This window comes from Mytilus galloprovincialis, chromosome 2, assembly GCF_965363235.1.
Source record: "Mytilus galloprovincialis chromosome 2, xbMytGall1.hap1.1, whole genome shotgun sequence".
Taxonomy (NCBI): domain Eukaryota; kingdom Metazoa; phylum Mollusca; class Bivalvia; order Mytilida; family Mytilidae; genus Mytilus; species Mytilus galloprovincialis.
In genome coordinates, this window is record NC_134839.1 from 32857143 (window position 1) to 32882668 (window position 25526).

Consider the following 25526-nt stretch of genomic DNA (forward strand, 5'->3'; position numbering starts at 1 on the left):
AATTTATTGCCTGATATTGTTACCAAGTGATCGATTTAGACTCATGGGAACCTTTTGTTTTGTCTAGCGTTTGTATGTGCCGACTTTCAACAAACTTCATTTAAATATAAGATTATAGGCCAAAGTACAGTCTTCAACACGGAGATAATTGGCTCACACCGAACTGAAAGCTATATGCGGCCCTTAAATGATTAGTGTTTAACCATTCAAACAGGAAAAACGGTCTTATATATATAAATATAGGCAAGGAAAGAGAAACACTCGTGAACAACACCAACAAACGACAACTATTCAGGATCCTAACTTTGTACAGGTTGAAACAAATGCAGCGGGTTTAGACGTTTACATAGGTACCAACCTTCACCCTTACCTGAAACAAAAGTGTTTATTTGCCTTTATTAACTGGAAAAACGAATCTATGGTCACTACAAGCACTTTCCAGTCGTATATAAAAAAGAAAATATGTAAACATGTCACATTTCATGTTACACATGACTTACAAAAATATACTGTCTTCATTATTTACTGAGACATAAATAACTATTATGATTACAGAAAACATTATTTTACATGTACTTCAACAACATTTTCTTAAATCAATTTCATATTAAAAATAACATTAAACAGAATGGCGCATATGAAAATCGAATAATAGGTACTTATAGGTTAAACGACCAACTTTTCTTTTGCGTGTATATTCGAGGTCTTTTAAAAACATCGTGCATTGACAATATTTGAAAAAGGTTGGGGGAACACAAGGTACAGAATTAGAAATTTGGTTGGGCTTTGACTTCAAGAATATAACTTAGTGCATAGAAGCATTTCGAAAATGAATCTGATCTACAAAGATCACTTCACTTATATTTTATGGTGCCTCGCAATAATGGAGTTATATCCGTTCTTTGCTTAATCAATGTGAATTCGAGAATTTATGTTGCCAAAAATGAAAATGCGAACAAAATGAAGCAATGTTTGTACATGTTGTACACAAAAACGAAAATCAATGCTTTTACCTTTACAATTTTTGTCTGATTAAGGATCAATGGCCCAAATTGTGCACTTGAACTTGGAATCGGAATGCAGTTCAGTATGAAGGTATGTGTCAGCATCACACCAAAGATGTACTCGTCAATTATTGCCCAATTACATTTCAGGTACAGGTATCTCTTATGATGTACATTATACCACAAATGATCTTTATTTTGAAAATTAAATGTCGATAAGAAAGCAAATAAGTTTAAGCAGTGTCCTTTTATCCTTCTTTTATGCAATTTAAGTTCTTAGTATGACACAGATTATACTTTCCAGTATTGTTGTTCAAATTTTACGCCTGGTATTTTGCTTTGGCACTCATACCGTGCACTTGTCATTTCCAAGTGGAAAACAAGTACAGATTGGCTGCATATTTATTATAAACCTCCTTTATTGTAATATTGTATGGAAAAGACAATAACACAATCCAAATGTCAAATGGAGTTGCTGATAAGTCATATTGACATTTACTCAATATTTCATTTAATTGCATGCTCCTTACTATAAAATGGCGTATTCTCTGAATCATTCGTGTTTTTTTAATTCTTAGATTTTTTTCTCGTAATTTTGCCTTGGTGATAAGAACAAAGTAATCATAATATTTTTTTGTATATTAACTGCCTTAGGTAATGTCGGAAATTGAGAGGTCATGTATGAAGAAGCACCTGTTTGATCACGTTCGTCCCTCACTTCACAGCATATGGCATAATACTACATGTTATATTGTCACTTGTCATCTTTGGCAAGGTTGATGAATATATCAACGGTTAATAAAAAATACATCATCTGTTCACAACATTCCGGTGCGTGGAGGGTCAGTCATGGATGTTAAAATTGTGGTAAGTTGTTAGTTTAAAAAAGATTCAGACTTTATTGTGATATTTTTTATTATTTTTCAATTAAATCTTATTTCTATGGATTCAAGGAATTTTTGACCGTCAATTATGGTAAAAGTGAAAGAAAAATCGAAAAAAATGACGGTAGATATTTCATAATTTCTATCGAAGATCAGCTTTGCAATCTATGTAATGTTCATGAAGACGTGAAGCATTTCCTTTTGGAGTGTAATATATTAAGTTACTTCCAAAAGACCCTCACTAAAAAGATTAAATGATTTAACTCTTATATATAGCTATAGCAAATAAAAATCAAACATTCTACATCTCAGTAAAAACAAACCCTCTTATAGTGGCAGCCTAAATTTTCCAATTTTTCATCTTGGTCATTCCATTTGACACAACCAAAAGATACATATTGAATCAATTGTCATTTTGTTCTAGTAGTAAAAATGCTTGAAATATTATCCACTGGGCGTTACACCAGTAACAATGGATTCAAAACTCAAATGACTCATTGTTGTGGTCAATGCTGAGAATTTTGATAGAACGTAGAGACTCCTGCTCTCGATTTCCTTTAATTTGATCATATCTGAATTGGATGTAGCTTGTTTAAAACTACACTAGCTGTCACATTCATGTTCACCAATTTGACTCAAATTCTCATATTAGATATATAACAAACAAAACATGTTGTATTGTATATATTTTCATATTTGTAACTATGTTATTTAGTTAATGAGAATAAAGATCTATCTATCTATCTACAATGTAAAACATTTATCCAAATTATAAAAAAGTAAAAAATAAACAATTTACTGGGCATGGGCTCTATGATATGTAGCTTAGTTTCGTGTGTATTTTAGTCTTGACGCCATCTAATAACCTATCGAGATGACCCCGTAAACAATCGACGGTCACATATTACAATAAAAAACATAAAAATGAATATAAATAGATATAGATATATGGACCTCGTGCAAATGGATTTTTCTGTGTTTGTTGATTTCAATTTTAAGGTCTAAAAAATAAGTTAATTTTCGATTTATCTGTATTCGAATGATTTTTTGTGGATCGAATCAGTCAATCAAATGATTTACCCTTTTTTCACTTTCAAGGTTGACATTCTTTTCTTTTAAAAGCCTAACACGCATCAATCATGCATAATCCATCTATAGCTAAGGGTTTAAATTGAAGTTCACATGAATACGGATTCAATTAGGTCGAATTATTCACTTGCAAGTGAATAATTCATCATCGATGGTTCTTGGATTTATTTGACAATATTGAACCGTATTAGCTGATAATAGCAAATTATTATTTCACTACGATATTTCCCTTTCATTAATGATTCAATTTTGAACCCAAAAAGCCTAATCTATATTTTTTTATGTGTCTTGTAGCTAGTGCCCCCTTAACGTCGAGTTGCAATTAGTTCACTGTGGACACAGGCTAAGCAAAAACAAATACCAAAAAAAATAATGAAATAAAATAGGTTCAAAAGGGACGACGGGTGGGAAAGATTGTGGGGTATGTTAGACTGGGTCAGAAATTTAAAATTGCAAACGACCACCTATACTAACTCTTTATGTTTTTTAACGTGCAGAGTGTGACATTTATTCTGTAGAAGAATATTAATCCTTCATTTCTGAGACAAACATTTTATTGTCATTGAGGGGGGCATTGTGTAGTAATAAGTTCGCACGTTTACGGTCAAAATCGTTCCTGTCATAACCCGAGGGGTTGCTAGGAATGAATCTATGATACACGAGACAGCAGTTAAAATCGGAACAACGCTATTACAATCAGACGCTTTTATTGTTTTTTCTGTCGTTTATAATTGCTGGAAGGCTAAAGAACTCACACCTAGCGTCCAGTTCGAGATGACCACTAGGGTCGATTTAAACTTGAAACTACTATATATCTGATTGTAATCGGAATGTATATTACATAAGTTAATTACTTGTTACAAGTAGTGCATATTATACTGTCATTAAACTAGTAACTGAACTATAGCTATACTTTTTTTTTATTGTAAATAAATGATTGCATGTTATTCACTGACCGACATATTAACATAAACATTACACTAGTGGACAAATGGAATGACAGGTAGTCTGCTTGTAACCGGTCAATCACTGTCCGTCAACCTGTCACCTTCTCACTAGAAAAAAGAAAACAGTGTATCATACCAGGGGCTAGATTGCTGATGCTTTATTAAAGAATAATCACGAAAGTTCGTGAACAATGTATCACCTAAACACCTTAAGAAATAGAAAGAGTATGTTTTGTTCCGCCCGTAATTTGTCACCCATAAAATAGACAAACAATTGGTAAGATGCATAAAAGTTGTATTTGTGCATAAATTACTAGTGTAAAACCATTCAAACGGAAAAACCAACGGTCAAATCTATATAAAAAAAAGAGAAACGAGAAGCACTTACGAACCAAAAAACAGACGACAAACACTGATTTGCTCTTAAATGCTTTGAGAGCGCTGAGATTTTGCTGTGAATTACTCTAAATGTGCTATTACAGGTTTAAATAAAGATGCACTTTAAATTGTTGCATACAAAGCGCTTTTATGGATTTTCCCCAATCAGAAACGCTCAAACTGACCAAAAGTTTGGGAGTGAAGGAATCGAATACTTAAGGAACTATGTGACCCAAAAGTGACATTAAAAGAAAAGTAAAAAAAATACACCTAATTTAAAATCTGTCTTAATTAATTTGAAAACTGACTTTCTTGATAATATCTTTTTGTTGCCATCGAAACTTTAAGAATCGTAAATCATAAAAATTCCAGTTGCCCTTACCCATTATATATTATCTGGTTTGTAGCATTATACTTGAAAAACTTTAATTGTTGTATTGTAAAAGTTTTATTCTACTTTTTCAGATATGGTCGTATGTCCTTTGCTGTTTAGCAAATATTGTGAAATCATTTCACTCCAACCCCACGAACAGATTTAGACCAATGGGTCAGATGAAACAACCACGTGCAGGTGTATTCCATGCTGGTCCATTACCACAACACCGTCAAAATCAAGGCAGAGTCTACGTTTTCACAAATCCTCGTAAGTTATTGTCATGCCCCATTGATGGCATTATGTTTTCTAGTATGTGCCTCCTTTCATCCGTTCGCCCGTCCGTCTTTCCGTCTGTCACACTTCAGATAAACGGTTTATGGTTAGAGTATTTGGTCAAAGAAGTTTTTGATGAATTTGAAGCATAGTACTCATGTTCCCTATGGTATGATATTCTAATTTTAATGCCACAAGTTTTTACCACAATTTAACGGTCCACTGAACATAGAAAATGATAGTGCGAGTGGGGCATCTGTGTACTATGGACACATCCTTGTTCACTCTGAAAACATATATTAAATCCACTTCATTTAAATTTAAGTGGATAGTTTTCTCATTGACACTCATACCATATCTTCTTATTTTCATATTAAAAATGAAATAAAGAATTTGTTTTGCTGCTGATCAAACTAGATTTTTTGGGGGAGGGTTTGAATTTGTATACATTTTTGAAAGAAAGAAATGTCAATTGACAACAATAGTGCCATACTTTTTAATGTCAATTGACAACAAAAGTGCCATACTTTTTAATGTCAATTGACAACACTAGTGACAACAATAGTGCCATACTTTTTAATGTCAATTGACAACACTAGTGCCATACGTTTTAATGTCAACTGACAACACTAGTGCCATACTTTTTAATGTCAATTGACAACACTAGTGCCATACTTTTTAATGTCAATTGACAACACTAGTACCATACGTTTTAATGTCAATTGACAACACTAGTGCCATACTTTTTAATGTCAATTGACAACACTAGTGCCATACTTTTTAATGTCAATTGACAGCACTAGTGCCATACTTTTTAATGTCAATTGACAGCACTAGTGCCATACTTTTTAATGTCAATTGACAGCACTAGTGCCATACTTTTTAATGTCAATTGACAGCACTAGTGCCATACTTTTTAATGTCAATTGACAGCACTAGTGCCATACTTTTTAATGCCAATTGACAGCACTAGTGCCATACTTTTTAATGTCAATTGACAACACTAGTGCCATACTTTTTAATGAAAATGCTGCAAAATTATCAAGATTTTGCCAGAGAAATACTTGTTGGTAGAACATTTAAAAATCAGGTGATTTCTTCCATTTTAAGGTGTAACTGTTTCCTTTTTACACATTGTGAGTTGGATGGGGAGTTTTCTCATTGGCACTCATACCACATCTTCTTATTTCTATTCACTCAAATTATCCGATACTAATGATGTAGGCACTCATAGCACATCTTATTATTTCTATTCACTCAAATTATCCGATACTAATGATGTAGGCACTCATAGCACATCTTCTTATTTCTATTCACTCAAATTATCCGATACTAATGATGTAGGCACTCATAGCACATCTTCTTATTTCTATTCACTCAAAATTATCAGATACTAATGAAATAATGGTACATTTCAGATTTTTCTCCTTCAACTGTTTTATGTATGACTGGATTAAACAACAACCACGTATTCTTTTTTTTATATTGTAACATAAGTGCTAGAAGGCTTACATAATATATATGTATGTTATTTGTTTCAAATTTCTACATGATATCAAACAAAATGTGACAAGACAATAAAACAACAGAAAATCAGAATTATTTAGATAATGAACGACACTACCATATATAGACCGCGAGATCACGTCTACGTTACCTGTTGCTACAGTTTGTATTGAAGTTCATTACGTCTTCGTTATTGTGTTTTTTTTCTCTATGAAAGATACAGATGACGAATTTCCTTTCTTCTTTCATTGCGAAAGAAATAAAAAAGTAAGAAACAATGAGTTGTCTGAAAATGTTTCTCACAATATTGACGTGATGCGTTTTACTAACAAACAAAAAACTATTATATTTCGTTTTTTTTTAAATAAATAACGCCGTTAGTTTTATCGTATGAATTGTCTTACATTGTCATTTCGGGGCCTTTTATAGCTGATTATGCGGTATGTTTTTTTGGGCTTTGCTCATTGTTGAAGGCCGTACGGTGACCTATAGATGTTAATTTCTGTGTCATTTTGGTCTCTTGTGGAGAGTTGTCTCATCGGCAATCATACCACATCTTCTTTTTTTAATATCATAATCAATCCCACGTTTTTCAACAAGTACAGCATCTAGGCTCCTTTTTAAAACGGTCACTGGAATTGAGGATAAGGGACTCTTGCTTAGTTGATTGTAATAAGATTTGCTGTATACAATGTTGTTATTTGCATTTTATTTGTCACAACGCTGAAGCTTTATTTAAGTAACAAGTAAGGAATCTGGTAGTTATTTAAGTAACAAGTCAGGAATGTGGTAGTTGTTTAAGTAACAAGTCAGGAATGTGGTAGTTGTTTAAGTAACAAGTCAGGAATGTGGTAGTTGTTATCTATTTGTTTGATGTGTTTGAGATTTTTAATTTTCCATTTGATTATGGACTTTAATCGTAGATCGATATTTTTGCTATTTTTCTTTTTACATGCTTTACCACAATAGAATATCCGTTTCACAGATGATATGTTCCAATTGTCATACCTACAATCCAGTCCCTTCCCCCCGAATGTGACCTACCGAATTAATTAGACTTAATACCGGGTTTGCTCTAACATTAGCAACATAACGGGTGTTACATGGGAAGCAGGATCTGCTTACCCTTCTGGAGCACCTGAGATAATAAATGCTCAGTCTTAAGCTTTCTATGTTGTGCTTTGTGAACTGTTGTTAGTCTGTATATCTTTTTGCTTTTTAGCCATGACGTTGTTAGTCTGTATGTCTTTTTGCTTTTTAGCCATGACGTTGTTAGTTGTAGATGTACTACTTTTGAGTTTGCATATCCCTTTGGTAACTTTCGCCTCTCTTTTACGACAACAAAGTTTATTATTATTTATGTGTATTTTCTTTGTTTATGTAGCCGTATAAGTCGTTTAATCTTAGTCACTTTCTCAGTTTCTGACAAAAGTAATCTTTTTTTGTGTGTTTAAAATACACCCTACAGGATCAAGCAGCAACACAACAATTTTAACATTTATCATGAATTCGTCGACAAGGCTCGTACACCCTCAGTTCAACAAACTTTTAAAGAAGACTTCAATGTGACGAACAAGGTCAGGGGTAGGCTGACTGATTTACTTATTGGATAAGGACAATAAAAGATTTTCTATAACTGGTTGGGAAAATACAAGATTTTCTAGTTGGTTGGTTACAATCGCTGCACCTAAACTTTTCATTTAATAGTCCGGCCCACTCCTTATTATTTTAAAAGTGAGATACCTAAAATGGACTATCAGTACAACACTTATGTTCTAATGTTCAAATTACCAATTGTATTATATGTCTCGCATGATTATGTTTATCAATTCTATATTATACGGGTTATGTTCTACTCATGTCAGAAACTGCTAGTAGTCTGTTGTTTATTTGTGTATCATTGTCATGTTGCTTAATTTCTTTTGTTACCTATTCTGACAAAGGACACGGATTTCTTTCAAACTGCGTTTTACTAAGCGAACTGTAATGTGTTTCTTTATTCTACATTGGCTAGAGGTATAGGGGGATGAGGGATATCACACAAAACATGTTTAACTCACAAGTGAGGAGCCTCTGGCCTTTGTTAGTATTGTATGTGTTTTAATTCTAGTTCATTAATATGTTTCGGGGTTCAGTATGACGTCCATTTTCACTGAACTATAACACATTTTTATATAGGGACCAGCTGAGGCTCACCTCTGGATGCGGGATTTTCTCTCTGTGTTGAAGACCCATTGGTGGCCTTCGGTTGTTATCTACTCTTTAGCCGGGTTGTTGTCTCTTTGGCATATTCCCCATTTCCATTCTCAATTTTTATTGTATGTTTATTCGCAGTGTTATTATACATAACGTTTTTTACATTCAAATAAATGCAATCACTTATGGCTCAAAGCATTTATTTTTATTTTCTTTTCTTTTAGCAATACCAACAACCCAGCCAGCACCATTGACAACAACTCCGGTTCCAGTTCCCATAGCAACAACAACTCCAATACCGACAACAACAAAACCGTATGACTGGGCAATGTATTTTGCAACTACATATCCTTCCACAAAAAAAGGAAATTGTCCCAGTTTTGATGCGGTACATGCCAGTTGCTATGGACGTTGTCATAGAGACGATGATTGCTTTTATGAACGTAAATGTTGTCGAGACGGATATGGATTTGGATGTTGTATTGATCCCGTTCAACCGGGAATGTTCGACAACTTTTTTGGAGGCGGTCCCACAACTAATGGTTTCTTTTGGAAAAAGAAATAAACATATTGAACGGTATATGTGTGTGTCTCCTATCTACAAATACTCAAAACAGCTTGCAAGGGACAGAATGTCACAAATTGATTAACATATGTTTCCGAAATGAAGCACGAACTACGATTGGACATCTGATGAAGCCTTCTTAAAGGAATACGTTAGGTACGCATGTTGTTCGCATTCTAACGTTGTCTCCAGTTCTATAAGCAAGAATACAGTTTTAACTTCCACAGAAACGTTTTATTTAGATGTTTAGTCGTTTAATTGTTAATAATACATGACTTGTATGTTTTTTCCTTGCAGATTATAATAAATACATGAATATTTTCTATATTTTGATCAATGATGTCGTTTAACAAGTGCACGTATGTATCGTTCAGTCACAATGCGCATACTAGAGTAGATAGAAAGTTCAAACAATTCACATTTGTATACGAGTATAATATTTATCATACTAAAATACGAATGTTTTTGACATGTGGATTGATGACAGGCGCTAAAGGAAAATGTACATGTATATGATATAGATATTTTTTTTTAAATTAAAAAATAAAATAAAAATATCTGTATCATATACCCAAGCGCATGTGGGATTGATTTATCAAATATTATATTATATACACAAGTAGCTATAAAATGGCTTGCATTGTATTGTATCATCCTATATGAAATGTTTTTCATCAGTAATTAAACATCATCAAACTTCTTGTTAAAGTTTTTATTTTTTTGTGATTAAAATTTTCTGCATATTAATATTCGTTGCATGAAAATAGACATGAAAATTATTGGCCGTCATTGGTACTGAAAGAAGTTGTCTTCACGTTACGATTTTATTGTCCAACCTTGGCTCATGAATAAAATAAGACCAACGAAGATAAAATATCTAGTTATAGGAAAAGACAAATTATACTTTGTAAAAACTTTGATTCTTATCCTATTGAGCAACCTACGTTGATGTCGACCCTTTTAAATGAAGAAAAAAAAAATGATATAATGACTCATATATAGAATTCAATAAGGGAGGGGGGCCGCCTGATACGATTTTCTAGTGTTCGTGTTAATCTCAACAGTTTGGGTCATTTCTTGAACAGTTATACGGACATATTTCGACTTAGTTGACCGGTGTGGTATATCTGAGTCGACCAATTGTTGAAAAAAAAAACAATCCCGCAAATTTTCCTCATTTATTACATCACACTCAAATACTTAGTATTACATATTGTCAAATTTAACTTGAAATGCGGAACATTACCAGCGCCACTAAAGACACCCTTCTGGATTACATGAGTGCACCAATTTTTTTTAAGTTAGATTGCAGTGAGTTTATTTTAGTAAGCGTATGAATGTATATGCCATTCAGTGGCGTAGCTAGGCCATTTTCAAGTGTACGCCCGAACCTCGACATGAAGTCTAGGGCCCCATCGGGTCTTGGTCATAGCACCTGTTGGTATTTGGTTCGAGGGGCGAAGCCCCCTGAAGCTAACGAGTTGTCAAGAACGAGATACCATTTATTTTATGTCATTTAAAACATACTTAGAGTCTAATTTGTTTATCTTTTGTGTTTAATTTATTCATTTTGTTGATTTGAGATATAAAGGTCACTGGTTTCGGAGAAAATGACCAAACCAGTTACTTTAAAATATGTTTAAAAGGAGCCATGGGGTAAAACAATCACTCAACCAAGACCTCTTTTTATGTGCAAATTTCTTTAGTGGACATGGAATAATCAACTTTGATAGATTTTCAGGTGTATTATGAAAATTCGTAAAGATTTCCGTGGAATTCTGGCACTCCGGTCTAGGACAACTTCCCGCAAAAAATCTATTTATCAGTCCATTACAGGGATTAAAAATATTAAAGATTTTCCTCAGATATTTTTTCTTGATAATTTCTTTTGCCAATGTTTCATATGACAATCTATGAAGGTTTACAAATTTACCAAACCGTCTGTTAATTGCGAAAAAATAAGTCCATCAACTGAAAAATAAAAACAAAATTCTTATAAAATTTTGCTTAAGACAGTAATCATAAAAAAGCTTCTGCTAAAGTTTCATAAAATTCGATGAAGGTTTGACAAATTAATTAATGTGTAACAAACTAACCCCAGTCTTTATCTACTTGTTATATAACTGCAAAAACAACTTTCTTTTATCAGTAAATACGAGAAATTAATTATATGTCCAACTTTCGTAAAATATCATGATTGTTTGACAAAGTTATTGATGATCGATCATTGATATATATATATATATATAAAAAAACGTTTAACAACATGCTGAACCTAAATGTTGACGCCTCCAACGGAATCTAGGATCGCTATGTCTCGCTTTCGCGACTGAAATGTTGCAGGCTCGACAAAAATGCAAACCTTAACAGTAAGAAGTATTTTTTTTAACCAAAATTCAAGTGTACGCCCGGGAGTTTTGACTTAAACGTAGCTACGCGCCTGCCATTGTACACGTAAATACTCAGATGTCCTTCCTTCATTCATTCCAATTCTCCATTAAACCCAGATCTTGACGAATCTGTTTGGAGGAGTAAATCCATAATCTATAAACAATGTCTGGTATGTACAGGTTTTTCCGTTTACAAATCGACCTCTGTGAATCCTCACTTTAGAATAGTAATGAGGAGAAATTTCTCTGAAATAAAGAAAATATAATTAACGGGTATAGGGTAGAGAATAGATATAAGAAGATGTGGTATGAGTGCCAATGAGACAACTCTCAATCCAAGTCACAATTTATATAGGTAAACCATTATAGGATAAAGTACGGCCTTCAACACGGAACTTTGGCTCACATCGAACATTAAACTATAAAGAGCCCCCCAAAAAATACTAGTGTAAAACCATTCCAACGGGAAAACCAACGATCTAATCTATATAAAAAAACGAGAAACGAGAAACACATATAAACCACATAAAAATCGACAACTACTGAACATCAGGAATAGTCTACTTTTAAACACATTAAAAAGAAAATACAAAGTACATTTAACATTCATATACAACAGTATTACTGTGTCATTTTAGCCTATACGTGTAGTGTGTAAACATAATACTCGTTCTGGAATTATCATGATTCTCTTTTCCCTCGTCTGGCTGTTCTGTCTCACAACCAATCCTCTGTTTCTATTACTCACCTTAATGCCACCCGAATGTGACCTAACGAATTAAAATTATCACCGGATTTGAATTAAATGAGCAATACGACGGTTGTCGCATGTGGAGCAGGATCTGTTATAAACCCTTCTGGAACACCCGATACACTCACCGTTTTTGGTGGGGATGTTGTTGCTCAGTCTTTAGTTTTATATGTTGCGTTTTGTATGCTGCACTTTGTATTTTATTTTGTTTTTTAACATGTCAGTTTATTATCGTCTTATGTGTTATAATGTTTCTTTGGTATCTTTCGCCTCTCCTTTGCATAATGATGTCGTCAATTACACCGTCTCTGTTTCGATTGACATACTTAGTAGTCTTTGCCCTGACTTACAACAGTCCATGTCTCGTTACAAGTTTTCTAGACTTTTAAGAGTACTACAGCGCGGTCGCTAGAAAACATTAACCATATGGTACGATTTGTTGTGGTCTCTTTTTACAATGTCTTATTCTATTCAGAAAGTTTTAAGGTTTCCTGCAATATCATTTGCCGTTGAATTATACAAATCGGCAATTTAATGGATGTATTCCTTCAACCCAGATGGGTAAAAATGTGCATTTATATTCATTAAACTTAATAAATGCAAATATATGTTGACTTTCGTATAATTGGAAGTTTTATACTCGGAACAAAAACAACCTACCTAATAGCTAAATGGTGAATTGAACTGTTGGTCCATTCCTTTATAGCTTCCAATGATTTAAGTAGAACTAAGTTACCACTGTCCCCTCCTACAGTTCGTTCTGCTGTAACATACGCTAAAATATCTCCATGATTAGAAAATTCTTCGATAAGTTTCCTATCAATTTTCCAGACTTGATCTTTGAGAGTTTCTGTCAATTGCTCGGCAGGTTTAGAAAATCCAATAAAACCAACAAAATTGATATCATCTAAAGAAATATTTCTCAGCCCTTCACGACCCTGTGGTAAAACTAATCGAATACTTCGACCATCAGTTAATTTGGAATATATCCCTTTTCTTATTGTGTCCTCATATGAAGTACGATCTTGCAAAATCGATATCTGGTCGTCAAACAGATAGGACACAATGGTACAAAGGAAATACAATATATGTTTTTGTCCTATAACCTATTATAGTGACAATGTCATATATATTTATAAACACGAAATAATGCACCAAGTTTTACACTTATTAGTAGTTATAACTGCAGTTTTAATGCAAAAGTGTATATTGGGGTATATGCCATATTTGGGGTTGTGCGTTATACGTCAGAGACTGAGAAATCCACCACCTCTGGAAAACAACAAAAGACACGCAAGCACTTCAACAAGAAATACGTATATATCATGTAAGCTCTTTGTCGCCTCAATTAAGATTTTTTTGGGGTTTTTTTTGGTTAAAATTCCATATAGATGTTTCGTTAAACTGACTGCTGTTAAGACAGAAACGATACAAAAAGGACAATATAAGATCAAAAATGCACGTACGACCATTGCAAAGAGAAAAGACAAAAGGCAATCAGCAGTTAACGAAATATAAAAAAAAACAAGATATACCGATCTACAGACTTAGCTTAGCTATTACATCCGCCAACAATCGTGGGTGAACTCATGTGATATGTAAAGGTAAGAATGGTGGCACCTGTCGCCATGCGCGTAGCTACGTTTACGTCAAAACGCCCGGGCGTACACTTGAATTTGGTAAAACAAAATATTTTCATCTAGATAGTATTAAAAGAATTGGTTAACAGTACATCAACCTTCTAACCTTCTAAGTCTTTCTTCAATTGCTTGTTGACAAAAATGGTGTCATATTTATATATTTGCTCATTTTCTGTCAAAGTCTAAATCTACCGTGATTTCTATCCTTGCTTTCCTTTTTTAAAGCAATTCCTTATGTACTTAGATTCGAAATGTGGTTTGCATTTTTTTTTTAATTATAACTGTGTAGATGTAAGTTCAGTATGTGGTTGATGTTTTAATATATCAATAACTTTGTCAAACCATCGTATGATTTTACGATAGCTGGACAAAAACTGTTTATGGTCAAAAGAGTATCCAGCGCATCATGACAAAATTATATATGATGAATTTTCCCGTAATTCATGGATTTTTAAAAGGAATTTCTTGAAGTATTTACATTCTAAGGTTAAAATTTGGTACATACAAATTATTTGTAAAACCGTGGTCAAAGTTAATGAAGCTTTCTTGGAGGAAAACGCGTATAGCGCAAGAATAAATTTCAATCCTGGTATCTATGATGTCGAGTTATAATTTACATGATAAATTTACAAACCCTCATATTTTGTCATGAAACTTGTGCAGAAATTAAATGAAAATATTTCTTTTGTTTAAATCCTGTAATGGACTGATAAATTAATAAACTTTTCGCGGGGAGAAATTTCAGGCGAGAACCAGGGTTCTATTTATACACACTTTAATATTGCACCTGAACAACTCAGAAAATTAATCATTTCATGTTCATTTACGATTCTAAATAAACAATGAATAGATTAAACATAAAAAAGTAACCATTTTGAATCTAAAGAATGTTGTTATTGATATGAGTTTTCAATGACCAGGAATGGTATGTCATTCTCGATAACTTTAAAACTTATGTCATTCTCGATAACTTTAAAACTTCCGGAGGCTTAGCACCCGCTCATCTACATTGGCCTGGATCCAATAAGGCCTAAAGGCCCTGACCGAGGTTCGGGCGTACACTTGAAATGACCTAGCTACGCCACTGGTCGCTAACAAACAATGAAAAGTCGTCATAAGGAGCAAAGCAGAACGGATGGCACTTTTTCCTTAAACAAAACAATCTGATATCACTAACAATAAAACTGACAAGATGGACGTGCCAGTGGTTAGCTATAAATCGAGTATGTTGTATTATTTTGTTTTTATTCATTCCAAACTTTCACACATCTATTTGTAGGCATGACGTCATAATCTAGAAACAATGTCTGGTCCGGACTGATGCTTCCATTTTGAATTCGACCTCTATGGATCCTAACCCGTGTATAATAAAGTGGAGCAATTTCACTGAAATAAAAACAACATTAAGTTATCCCTAAGACATACCGGTATATAAATACAATTATTAACTGTATCATGTGTATGCTCCTACTTATTATCTGCTGTACTGTTATATGGGTATACTTACTTATATGATTTTTTGACTAATTGTTTAAATGTAAATATATTTCACTGATGTAATTGAATATTTGTAATATTTAAGTTCTATAAGCTGTATTGGCTTTGCTTACGAATAAAAGATTATTATTATATACATCCATAAGATTTGAACTGCTATCTTTTTATGATACATTTGCCCTAAAATATCATGTACATGACCGGTTATATAAGGAAATAAGAGGTCAAATGACATGGATGTTAGCAACTATAGGCCAACGTACAACCTTCAACAATAAGCATAACTTATTATGTATAGTAAGCTATAAAATGCTCCGATCGACGTGGCAAACCTGAAACGAAATACAAACCAGAAAACTATTGGCCTGGTTTATGGCAGAACAAGAACACGATTATAAAATTTGTATATCTACATCAGTTGAAGATGCACATACTAGGTATACCAACAGACTCTATTAATGCGACTACAGCCTACCGATGTTCTAATATCAAAATATTCAAAAACTTTTAATTGTTTAAAAAAGAATTTATTTTCTTAAATAAGAATAGATGACTTTAGCTGTATTTGGCAAACAATTTTTTTGGCCTTTTAACTGTTCGATTCGAGCGTCATTAATATAGACGAAACTCGCACCTGTCTTACAAAAATTCCAAGCCTGAAATCTTCGAAGATTTTTTTTAAAGAAAATTCGTTATGTGGAGTCAGTTTGTATGTTGTATCGAAGAGTATATTGTTAATAAATGAATTATACATACAACCAATATTATAAGACGCAACTAAGAAAATTAGGTGTATATTTGTCTACCATTTGCACTCCGGGCAAAAATAGCTATCCTTTACGATATACATCACTTTTAAGAGAAGGACAATATTATGGTGAACAAGAAGTACTCGTTGCGAACAGACTGAGACAGTATAATATAACAGTGGCGGATGCAGGAATTTTCGAAAGGGGGGGTGCTGGCCCAGGGCAAAGGGGGGTGCAGGGGGGTGCAAACATATGTCCCGATTCAAATGCATTGATCGGCCAAAATAAAGGGGGGTGCGGACCCCCGGAACCCCCCCTCTGGATCCGCCACTGTATAAAAGTGGTGGAATAATAGTATCTGTTTGTCAATTAACCGGTTTTTACACTTTTAGCTTTGAATGTTCTAACTTGATGTATTTGGCGAAACAGGTAAATAGACTAACAGGTAAATAGACTACTTGTATATTAACATACTTGATAGCTGTATGATGAACTGGACAATCCCTCCATTTTTCTATAGCATCAAATGATTGAAGAAGTACCAAATTACCCCATTCTCCACCTATGGTTCGTTCTGCAGACAGATACGCAATAATATCTTCATGGTTAGAAAATTCCTCAATTAGTTTCCCATCAATATCCCACACTTTATCCCTGAGAGTTTCTGACACTTGATCTGCTGGTTTGCTGAAACCAATAAAGCCAACAAAATTTAAGTCATTTTCAAGGGAGACACTTCTAAGCACGTCACACTCACGAGGTAGTACTATTCTGATGCTACGACCGTCCACTAATTTGGAATGTATCCCTTTATTTATTTCGTCTCCGACATTTTTCGAAGCATTTGTTTCTATGTATTCTTTTAAATAAGATTTGAGATCTAAGAGAAATTTGAAATCGTTTGCAAAATCATTAAGGTCACACATGCTTATAATATATAGTCACGAGTGACAATGGTTGACCCTGGGTTCACTTCCATTATTTGTTTTCATCTCTAACTGGTTTTATTTATGTTATCAGTACAACAGTAAACGGAAAAACAAACAGTGATACAAATATAAATGTCGGTTACCAAATCTGTAAATTAATGCGATATTAAAAAATTTAAGCTATTTAAAATCGTTCGAATAATTATTGAATCTAAGCAGGCAAATATTATGTTTATATGAGGTTATTGTAAATTTAAATTCCTAAAAGGTTGTGTTGTTTTTGTAACTTCGAAAATGGACTATGTTATTTTTGTAACCCAATTTTGACAGGTTATATACCATTATACCACGTCTTTTTATACACTTATGCTTATTTTATATATATGTCAAATTTCAGATATATGTCAAATTTCAGGACATTCAGAGTTCAATTTATGTAGGTCCTAAATTTGCGTATTGCTTTGTGTTTGGTTAATCTACATTTTATATATGTATAAGGGGGGTGGGGGTGGGGTTGAGATCCCACAAAACATTTTTAATATTTTGTTAAGGGGCCAGCTGAAGCCCGTGTCCAGTCGCGGGATTAACTTGCTGGGTTGAAGACCCATTGGTGACCTTCGGCTGTTTTTCGGCTCTCTTGTCGGGTTGTTGTCTCTTTGACACATTATCCATTCCGTTTTTTTAGGGATATCCTGAATTATATATTTATGGAGCTTCATCAATTAATGATATCAGGAAATATTTAAGGACCTCCTGAAACAAGAGTGCACACGCTGAAATGTCTCCCCTTCTCTACTAACCATTGATAGCATGTTGACAGTCCTAACTTATATAAAGCTTTACTACAACTATCACATAAACACAACATGATCCAAGAAAATGGGGTCATGGTCATATAAATCGAACAAGAAATACATGTATACCTTACAATTATTCAATACACTAAATATAGATGACCTAATGCTTATAGTTTAATGAGATCAAGGACAGATGAACCATGCCAGACAGACACATACAGCTTACAATCCTTCAATACAACAAAGAGTTGACCTATTGCTTATAGTTTAAGTAAGACAATTTGACACATTGAAACAAAAACACAAAAACTTAACACTGAACAATGAACCGTGAAAATGAGGTCAAGGCCAAATAAAACATGTGAGACTGACATCTACATCATAAAATATTTCCATATACCAAATATAGAAGACCTATTGCATATAGTATTATAAAAAAGATCAAAATTCAAAAACTTAACTACTGAACCATGGAAATGTGGTCAAGGTCAGATTACACCTGTCAGTTGGACATGTACACCTTTACAATCATTCGATACACCAAATATAGACCTATTGCATACAGTATAAGAAAAACAGACCAAAACACAAAAACCTTAACTATATATAAAAAAAGAAGATGTGGTATGATTACCAATGAGACAGCTCTCCACAGGATACCAAAATGACACATAAATTAACAACTATAGGTCACCGTACGGCCTTCAACAATGAGCAAATATCATACCGCATTGTCAGCTATAAAAGGCCCGAAAATGACAATGTAAAACAATTCAAATGAGAAAACTAACGGCCTTATGTATAAAAAATGAACGAAAAACAAATATGTAACACATAAACAAAGGATAACCACTGAACTACATGCTCCTGACATGGGACAGGCACATACATACATATTGTGGCGGGGTTAAACATGTTAGCGAGATCCCAACCTTCCCCCTAACCTGGGATAGAGGTTTGACAGAACAACATAAGAACGAACTATAAAAATCCAATACACCAAGTATATATAGTATGAGAATAAAAGACCAAAATTCAAAAACTTACCTTTGACCACTGAACCCTGAAAATGAGGTCAAGGTCAGATGACACCTGCTAGTTGGACATGCACACCTTACAGTACTTTCATACACCAAATATACTAGACCTATAGCTTATAGTACTATATGAGATATGGACTTGACCATAAACTTAACCTTGTTCACTGATCCATGAAATGAGGAGGTGAGGTGAAAACTGTCTGACGAGCATGAGGACCTTGCAAGGTACATACATACCAAAATAGTAGTTATCCTACTTCTCATAATAAGAGAGAAATCAACATTACAAAAAATCTTAACTTTTTTTACAAGTAGTCACTAAATTATGAAAATGAGGTCAAGGACAAAGGACATGCGACACGGAAACTTCATAACATAAGGCATCTATATACAAAGCATGAAGCATTCAGGTCTTCCACCCTCTAAAATATAATGCTTTAGAAAAGATAGCTAACACTGCCGCCGCTGTTGTCAACGCTGCTATATCACTATCCCTATGTCGAGCTTTCTGCGACAAAAATAAAAATCTTGGTCAATTTTCTTCAGAGACAAAACAATGTAGAAGTAAAAAATTATTGGTCATCTGAACAATAAGCAAAACCTATACTATATGGCAAAGTATAAAGGAGTATCGAAATGACAACAGTAAAATAATTAAATTGAGAAAAATAATAGAGACATACAAATGAAACATAACCAAAGATGCAAATGCATTACAGACAGGTGTTATATAATTTTGAGTGTACGTCTTGGGTTATCATTGCTTCCATGCAGAGCTTCTGTGTTTACCATTACTCCAACACTATATCTGTGTTGTACGAATGTGAAATCTTTGTGTATGTGAATGAGTATTGTGGATTTGAATCAACAGATGTATTATAAAAATAAACGTGCTATTCTTTGCCCTTGGGTTTATTTAGTGTATGTTCACTTATGTTTATGTCTTTTGATTGAGTTAAGACATTTCAATTGATATTTTATAGTGTGTCTTTCTATGTTGTGATGTTACATTGTTGTTTCAGGTAAGGGTGAAGGTTGGTACCTATTTAAATGTTTAAACCCGCTGCATTTGTTTGCACCTGTCCTAAGTCAGGAACCTGATGTTCAGTGGTTGTCGTTTGTTGATGTGGTTCATATATGTTTCTCTGTTCTCCTTTTTTATATAGATTAGACCATTGGTTTTCCCTTTTGAATGGTGTTACACTAGTCATTTTTGGGTTCCTACATACCTTGCTGTTCGATGTGAGCCAAGGCTCTGTGTAGAAGATCGTACTTTGACCGATAATACTTTAATAAATTGTTACTTGGATTGAGAGTTATCTCATTGGCACTTATACCACATCTTGTACCAATAGATTTTCTGTCACGAATTAAAACATTTCATCTTTTCTTTTTTATCATGCTTTTTATCAGTTATGGGGTTTGAACTAGTTTTCAGTAACTGTAAGTACTCACACATCTGTACTTTCTGTCTTTAAGTGTTTTTGTGCTTTTATTGATCTGATGAGTTAAGCCCATTTCAACTGATTTCTAAAGTGTTTTTTTTTTGTATGTTGTTCTGTACACCACTGTCCAAGTTAGGCACATGAAACATTTTTTTTAATGACAGCTACATTCTGTATGTGCCTGTCCCTTGTCAGAAACCTGTACTTCAGTGCTTGTTTTTCGATTACTAGTAATCTTGATTGAATTTTCTTTCTGTCATTATTTGGCCTTTTAGACTTTCTCATAGGCAATCATACCACATCTTCTTTATTTAAAAGGGAAGATCATTTGAAATATTACTTTTACAAGGACATAACTAAATAATTTTTAGAACAGGTACTAGATTCAGACACAATGTACAATTTTTGTTACTTTCATGACAAGTATGGTTATACACATACACACTATTTTGTAACTTGAATATCTGAGTTTACATGTGGATTGAGTTTTTTTTAGTTTTTCATTGAACTTTCGATGTCGTCCCTTGATCCAGAGGACAAATTTGAATTAAAGATTTCGATGTGAAAACTGTTAAGATTTTAAAGTTTAAAATTTTACTATCAATTGCAGAAAATTATAAAACCAATGAATTTCACATAAAATTGAGAATGGAAATGGGGAATGTGTCAAAGAGACAACAACCCGACCAAATAAAAAACAACAGCAGAGGGTCACCAACAGGTCTTCAATGTAGCGAGAAATTCCCGCACCCGGAGGCGTCCTTCAGCTGGCCCCTAAACAAATATATACTAGTCCAGTGATAATGAACGCCATACTAATTTCCAAATTATACACAAGAAACAAAAATTAAAATAATACAAGACTAACAAAGGCCAGAGGCTCCTGACTTGGGACAGGCGCAAAAATGCGGCGGGGTTAAACATGTTTGTGAGATCTCAACCCTCCCCCTATACCTCTAACCAATGTAGAAAAGTAAACGCATAACAATACGCACATTAAAATTCAGTTCAAGAGAAGTCCGAGTCTGATGTCAGAAGATGTAACCAAAGAAAATAAACAAAATGACAATAATACATAAATAACAACAGACTACTAGCAGTTAACTGACATGCCAGCTCCAGACTTCAATTAAACTGACTGAAAGATTATGATTTCATCATATGAACATCAGGCACAATCCTTCCCGTTAGGGGTATAGTATCATACCATCATAACATATATGAGAAGAACATAACCCGTGTCATGCCAACAACTGTTTTTAGAATAAATGTGTTTAGTTCCGATGCAAAGACCTTATCAGTGACTCAATATTAACGCCAAAATATGCAATCTTTAATGACTTGACAACAGTATCGTAATTATATCCCTTCTTAATAAGTCTATTCAAAGGTTTTGTAAGTTTCTGAGGTGAATACTGACACCTTTGTACTTTATAAAGAATATTTCCATAAAAAAATGGATGTGAAATACCTGAACGTATTAGAAGTCTGCATGTTGAGCTATATTTACGAATGATGTCTTTATACCAATGATAAAATTTAGTAAATGTTTTGACTAGTTTGTGATATCGAAAACCCCGAAAACCCTGGTGTAATAATTTTTAAGTAATACATAAATTTCTCTCGTTAAAATCTAAAACATTGTTACATACACGAGCGAATCGTACAAGTTGAGATATATAAACACCGTAAGATGGTGATAAGGGAACGACACCATCTAAAAACGGATAATTAACGATAGGAAATGAAAAATCATCCCTTTTATCATAAATTTTAGTATTCAGCTTTCCATTAGTGATATAGATATCAAGATCGAGAAAAGGGCAGTGGTCATTGTTAGTATTAGCTTTATTTAAAGTAAGTTCAACAGGATAAATTTCATTAATAAACATACTGAAGTCGTCATTATTGAGAGCCAAAATATCATCCAAATATCTAAAAGTATTATTAAATTTGTTTATCAGATGTTGTTTCGATGGGTCTTTGCTTATTTTTGTCATAAATTGTAACTCATAACAATACAAAAACAGGTCCGCAATAAGTGGTGCACAGTTAGTCCCCATTGGAATTCCGATAATCTGACGATATACGGAATCCCCAAAGCGAACAAAAATGTTATCTAGTAAAAATTCAAGGGCATATATAGTATTAAAGCATGTCCAATTAACATAGTTTTTTTGTTTATTGCTACTAAAAAATGACCTAAAAGAGTTTGAACATATATATTCACATTCTGATTTTTTGAATGCCCATTTAATTAGGTGTGTGAATTTTTTCTTAATGAGAATGTGAGGCAATGTAGTATACAGGGTAGAAAAATCAAAACTTTGAACAGATTCAAAAAAACAATATAAGCATGCAATTTATCAAGTACTTCCAACGAGTTCTTGACACTCCAAAAGTAATTTATTCCACTATTTTCGAAGGCCTTATTTGAACAATTTATTATCAGGTTTTTAATTGTACCAAGTGTGCTGGTAAGAAGAATAGACAATTTAGTAGTTGAACAATGGCTTGAAGACGAAATAAATCTATATTTGTAAGGGGTTTTGTGTAGCTTCGGAAGCCAATACATAGTTGGGACTTTCATTGTATTTGGCTCTGTTTGTAAAGCGGTGGCTAAAAGTTTATGTTTGTTACAGATTTCGTTTTCTGAAAATGGAGTCAGTTGGAATGTTGGTGAATTGGTGATTTCCTTCTTCAGAACCTCAATGTAAAATTTACGTCAAACAATAATAATATTATTAGCAGCTTTATCGGCAGGGACAAAAACAAATTCCTTGGCTAGTTCTTTTAGTTTATGTTTGATACGAGAAATAGGTTTATTGTGGTTATTGTTAATAGTAAAATGTTCTTTAAAATGTTGAATACGTATATCAACTATCTTCATTACAGAATTAAAAAAAAGAGTCCAAAGATTTTTTGTCAGCTTTTTCCCGTTTTATCCATTTCATACAGTAAGTAGGAGTGAGTCGTGGATGATATTACGACACTCATTCCAATTAATAATTGACGGGGGACGATATTTAGGTCCTTTACTGAGGAATGATTTTAACTCTCGGTCTTGAACGATGTTAAGATCTCCTGTGATAACATGGGAAATGGGTCCATAAATATATTCGGAATTACTGCAATTACATGAAGTAGGTGTATTTTCACTGATATTAACATCTTTACATAATTGACTATAATTAAACACAAATTTCCGGGTAGATTTCTTGTAAATATAACAAATAAGAGGTAGCTCAGTATTGTCAAAATATCCAGGAATTTGTTCTTTAACAGAATGGTCGTTAAATATACCGGCAATATTTACAAAATCAAAGCCTTTATTGACACACTTAATTTTAATAAAATGTTTTTTTATGATCTTCAGGGCGATCAATTTTGGGAAATAATTTAGAATAACAATATGCCATAATAATTTGAACAATTTCATACTTAGGACTGCTATATGAAATTGTGTTGCAATCCTCCAAAATTTTATTTAACTTATTAACCGGTAACGAACAGAGTTTTGTGGACAGATAATGTCTGCCGTTGTTTTTTGAAATAGAAATTAGGTCCGAAATATTGGTATGATTGGCCCGAAATGTTCTTTGATTACGATTTGTTCTACGACCGTGAGAACGTTTTTTACGAACAGTTTTAGAAACTATATCCAAAATGTTAACGGAATTGGTTCTAGATATATTACCAATTCCCATGATATTATCATTTAGTCCGAGAGGGTAAACTGTCTGTAATTTTTTAATCCAATTTAATTCAATTATTTTCCGTGATCGTACAAACTTTGAATGCGATTCACCAGGCTGCTTATTTACTACTTCTAAAGGTTGAACTGCTAAATATTTAAAAGGATGGTTGTGCTTCTTAAGGTGTTGGTAAATGATACTTTTGAATTTATTGGGTCTTTTAAAACGATACAGATGTTCTTGAGTGCGTTTAGATAAATATCGTCCAGTTTCTCCTACGTATTGAATACCACACCCCGGTTTGTTTCATGTGAGTAAATCATACATGCCAACTGTCACTATTTGCGGGGGATTTCCCCCATGGAGGCTCCCAAATGGAAATTTTGAAACAGCAATTTTGTCCACAATTTTATACAAAACAATTAATTTTACAATGGCAAAAGGCTTGTAAAAGTATGAAGAAGCCAAAAAACAACATTAAAATATATTTGAAGGCCCCCTTGAAGGTTTTCTGGGACTGTGGCAGCCATTTTGCACGTAAAACCCCCATGGGCATTTTGAAAAGTTGGCAGGTATGGTAAATAAATAATACTGTTTGTTTTTCAAGTTATATCAGTTTCAAAATTTAAAGAAAATGTGCGACCATTAAACGTGGACCTTACCGTATTGTTGGTGGAAAGACGGGGACATGTAAGTCATTTTTTGGCATGACACTTATCGATAGAAGGGTAACCACGATTTTTATTGTTAGAAATGTTAGCGATGGTAGTATTTTTAGATAACCGATTTTGAAGATTGAGACGTATAGATACCCTTTGAACAAGTTTAGTATTTAGTAATTTTCCATTTCTAAGCTTCATAATTGTTTTGTTAGTGAATTATATAATAAAGGAGCAAAGATTGGCGTCCAGAATATGAACCAGCATACAATAATTTAAGTTATATAAAATGGATAAATTTGTTCGGCTAAAAATGTCAAACGCTATCAGTATTAATTACCCGAAAAAGATAGGGTATATCAGGGTAGGACTGATGGCTGACTAAATAGTAGAATGGGGCTGAATATTTTGATAAATATTCCTAAAGTAATGAACTAGAGCAGTTCTCGCTCGGACACACACTCCATAATCTAGTATAGTATAAGAGCATAAACCTGAAGCACGGGGAGGCACATTTATAAAAGCTAGAATTGTGATTGCTTAATCAAGAACACAATCATGTACGCAAATACGACGATGGAAGCTATAAACGACCTTGACCAGCTACGTGAATATTGATCAGTCCATTCAACGTTAACCCGAATAATTCAGTCGTTATATTCCGCTGATCTACGAAGGCTACATTAACGTAGTCTCCTCGTGTGGGAGAAAATCGG

General features: G+C 33.5%; 1 protein-coding gene and 1 long non-coding RNA gene across 2 annotated transcripts; one reads left to right on the top strand and one right to left on the bottom strand.

Annotated features, from left to right (window-relative positions):
• Nucleotides 1–1746: 1746 nt before the first annotated feature.
• On the top strand, nucleotides 1747–9745 carry LOC143063404 (uncharacterized). The gene is made up of 3 exons (XM_076235543.1): nucleotides 1747–1871; nucleotides 4768–4945; nucleotides 8878–9745. The coding sequence occupies exons 1-3, from the start codon at nucleotides 1854–1856 to the stop codon at nucleotides 9216–9218; spliced, it is 537 nt and encodes a 178-aa protein (XP_076091658.1). The 5' UTR covers nucleotides 1747–1853; the 3' UTR covers nucleotides 9219–9745.
• Nucleotides 9746–15225: 5480 nt separating this feature from the next.
• On the bottom strand, nucleotides 15226–18141 carry LOC143063405 (uncharacterized). The gene is made up of 2 exons (XR_012974998.1): nucleotides 16720–18141; nucleotides 15226–15385 (listed from the first exon to the last, which is right to left on the bottom strand). It is a non-coding gene; the product is annotated as an uncharacterized LOC143063405 (long non-coding RNA).
• Nucleotides 18142–25526: the final 7385 nt, after the last annotated feature.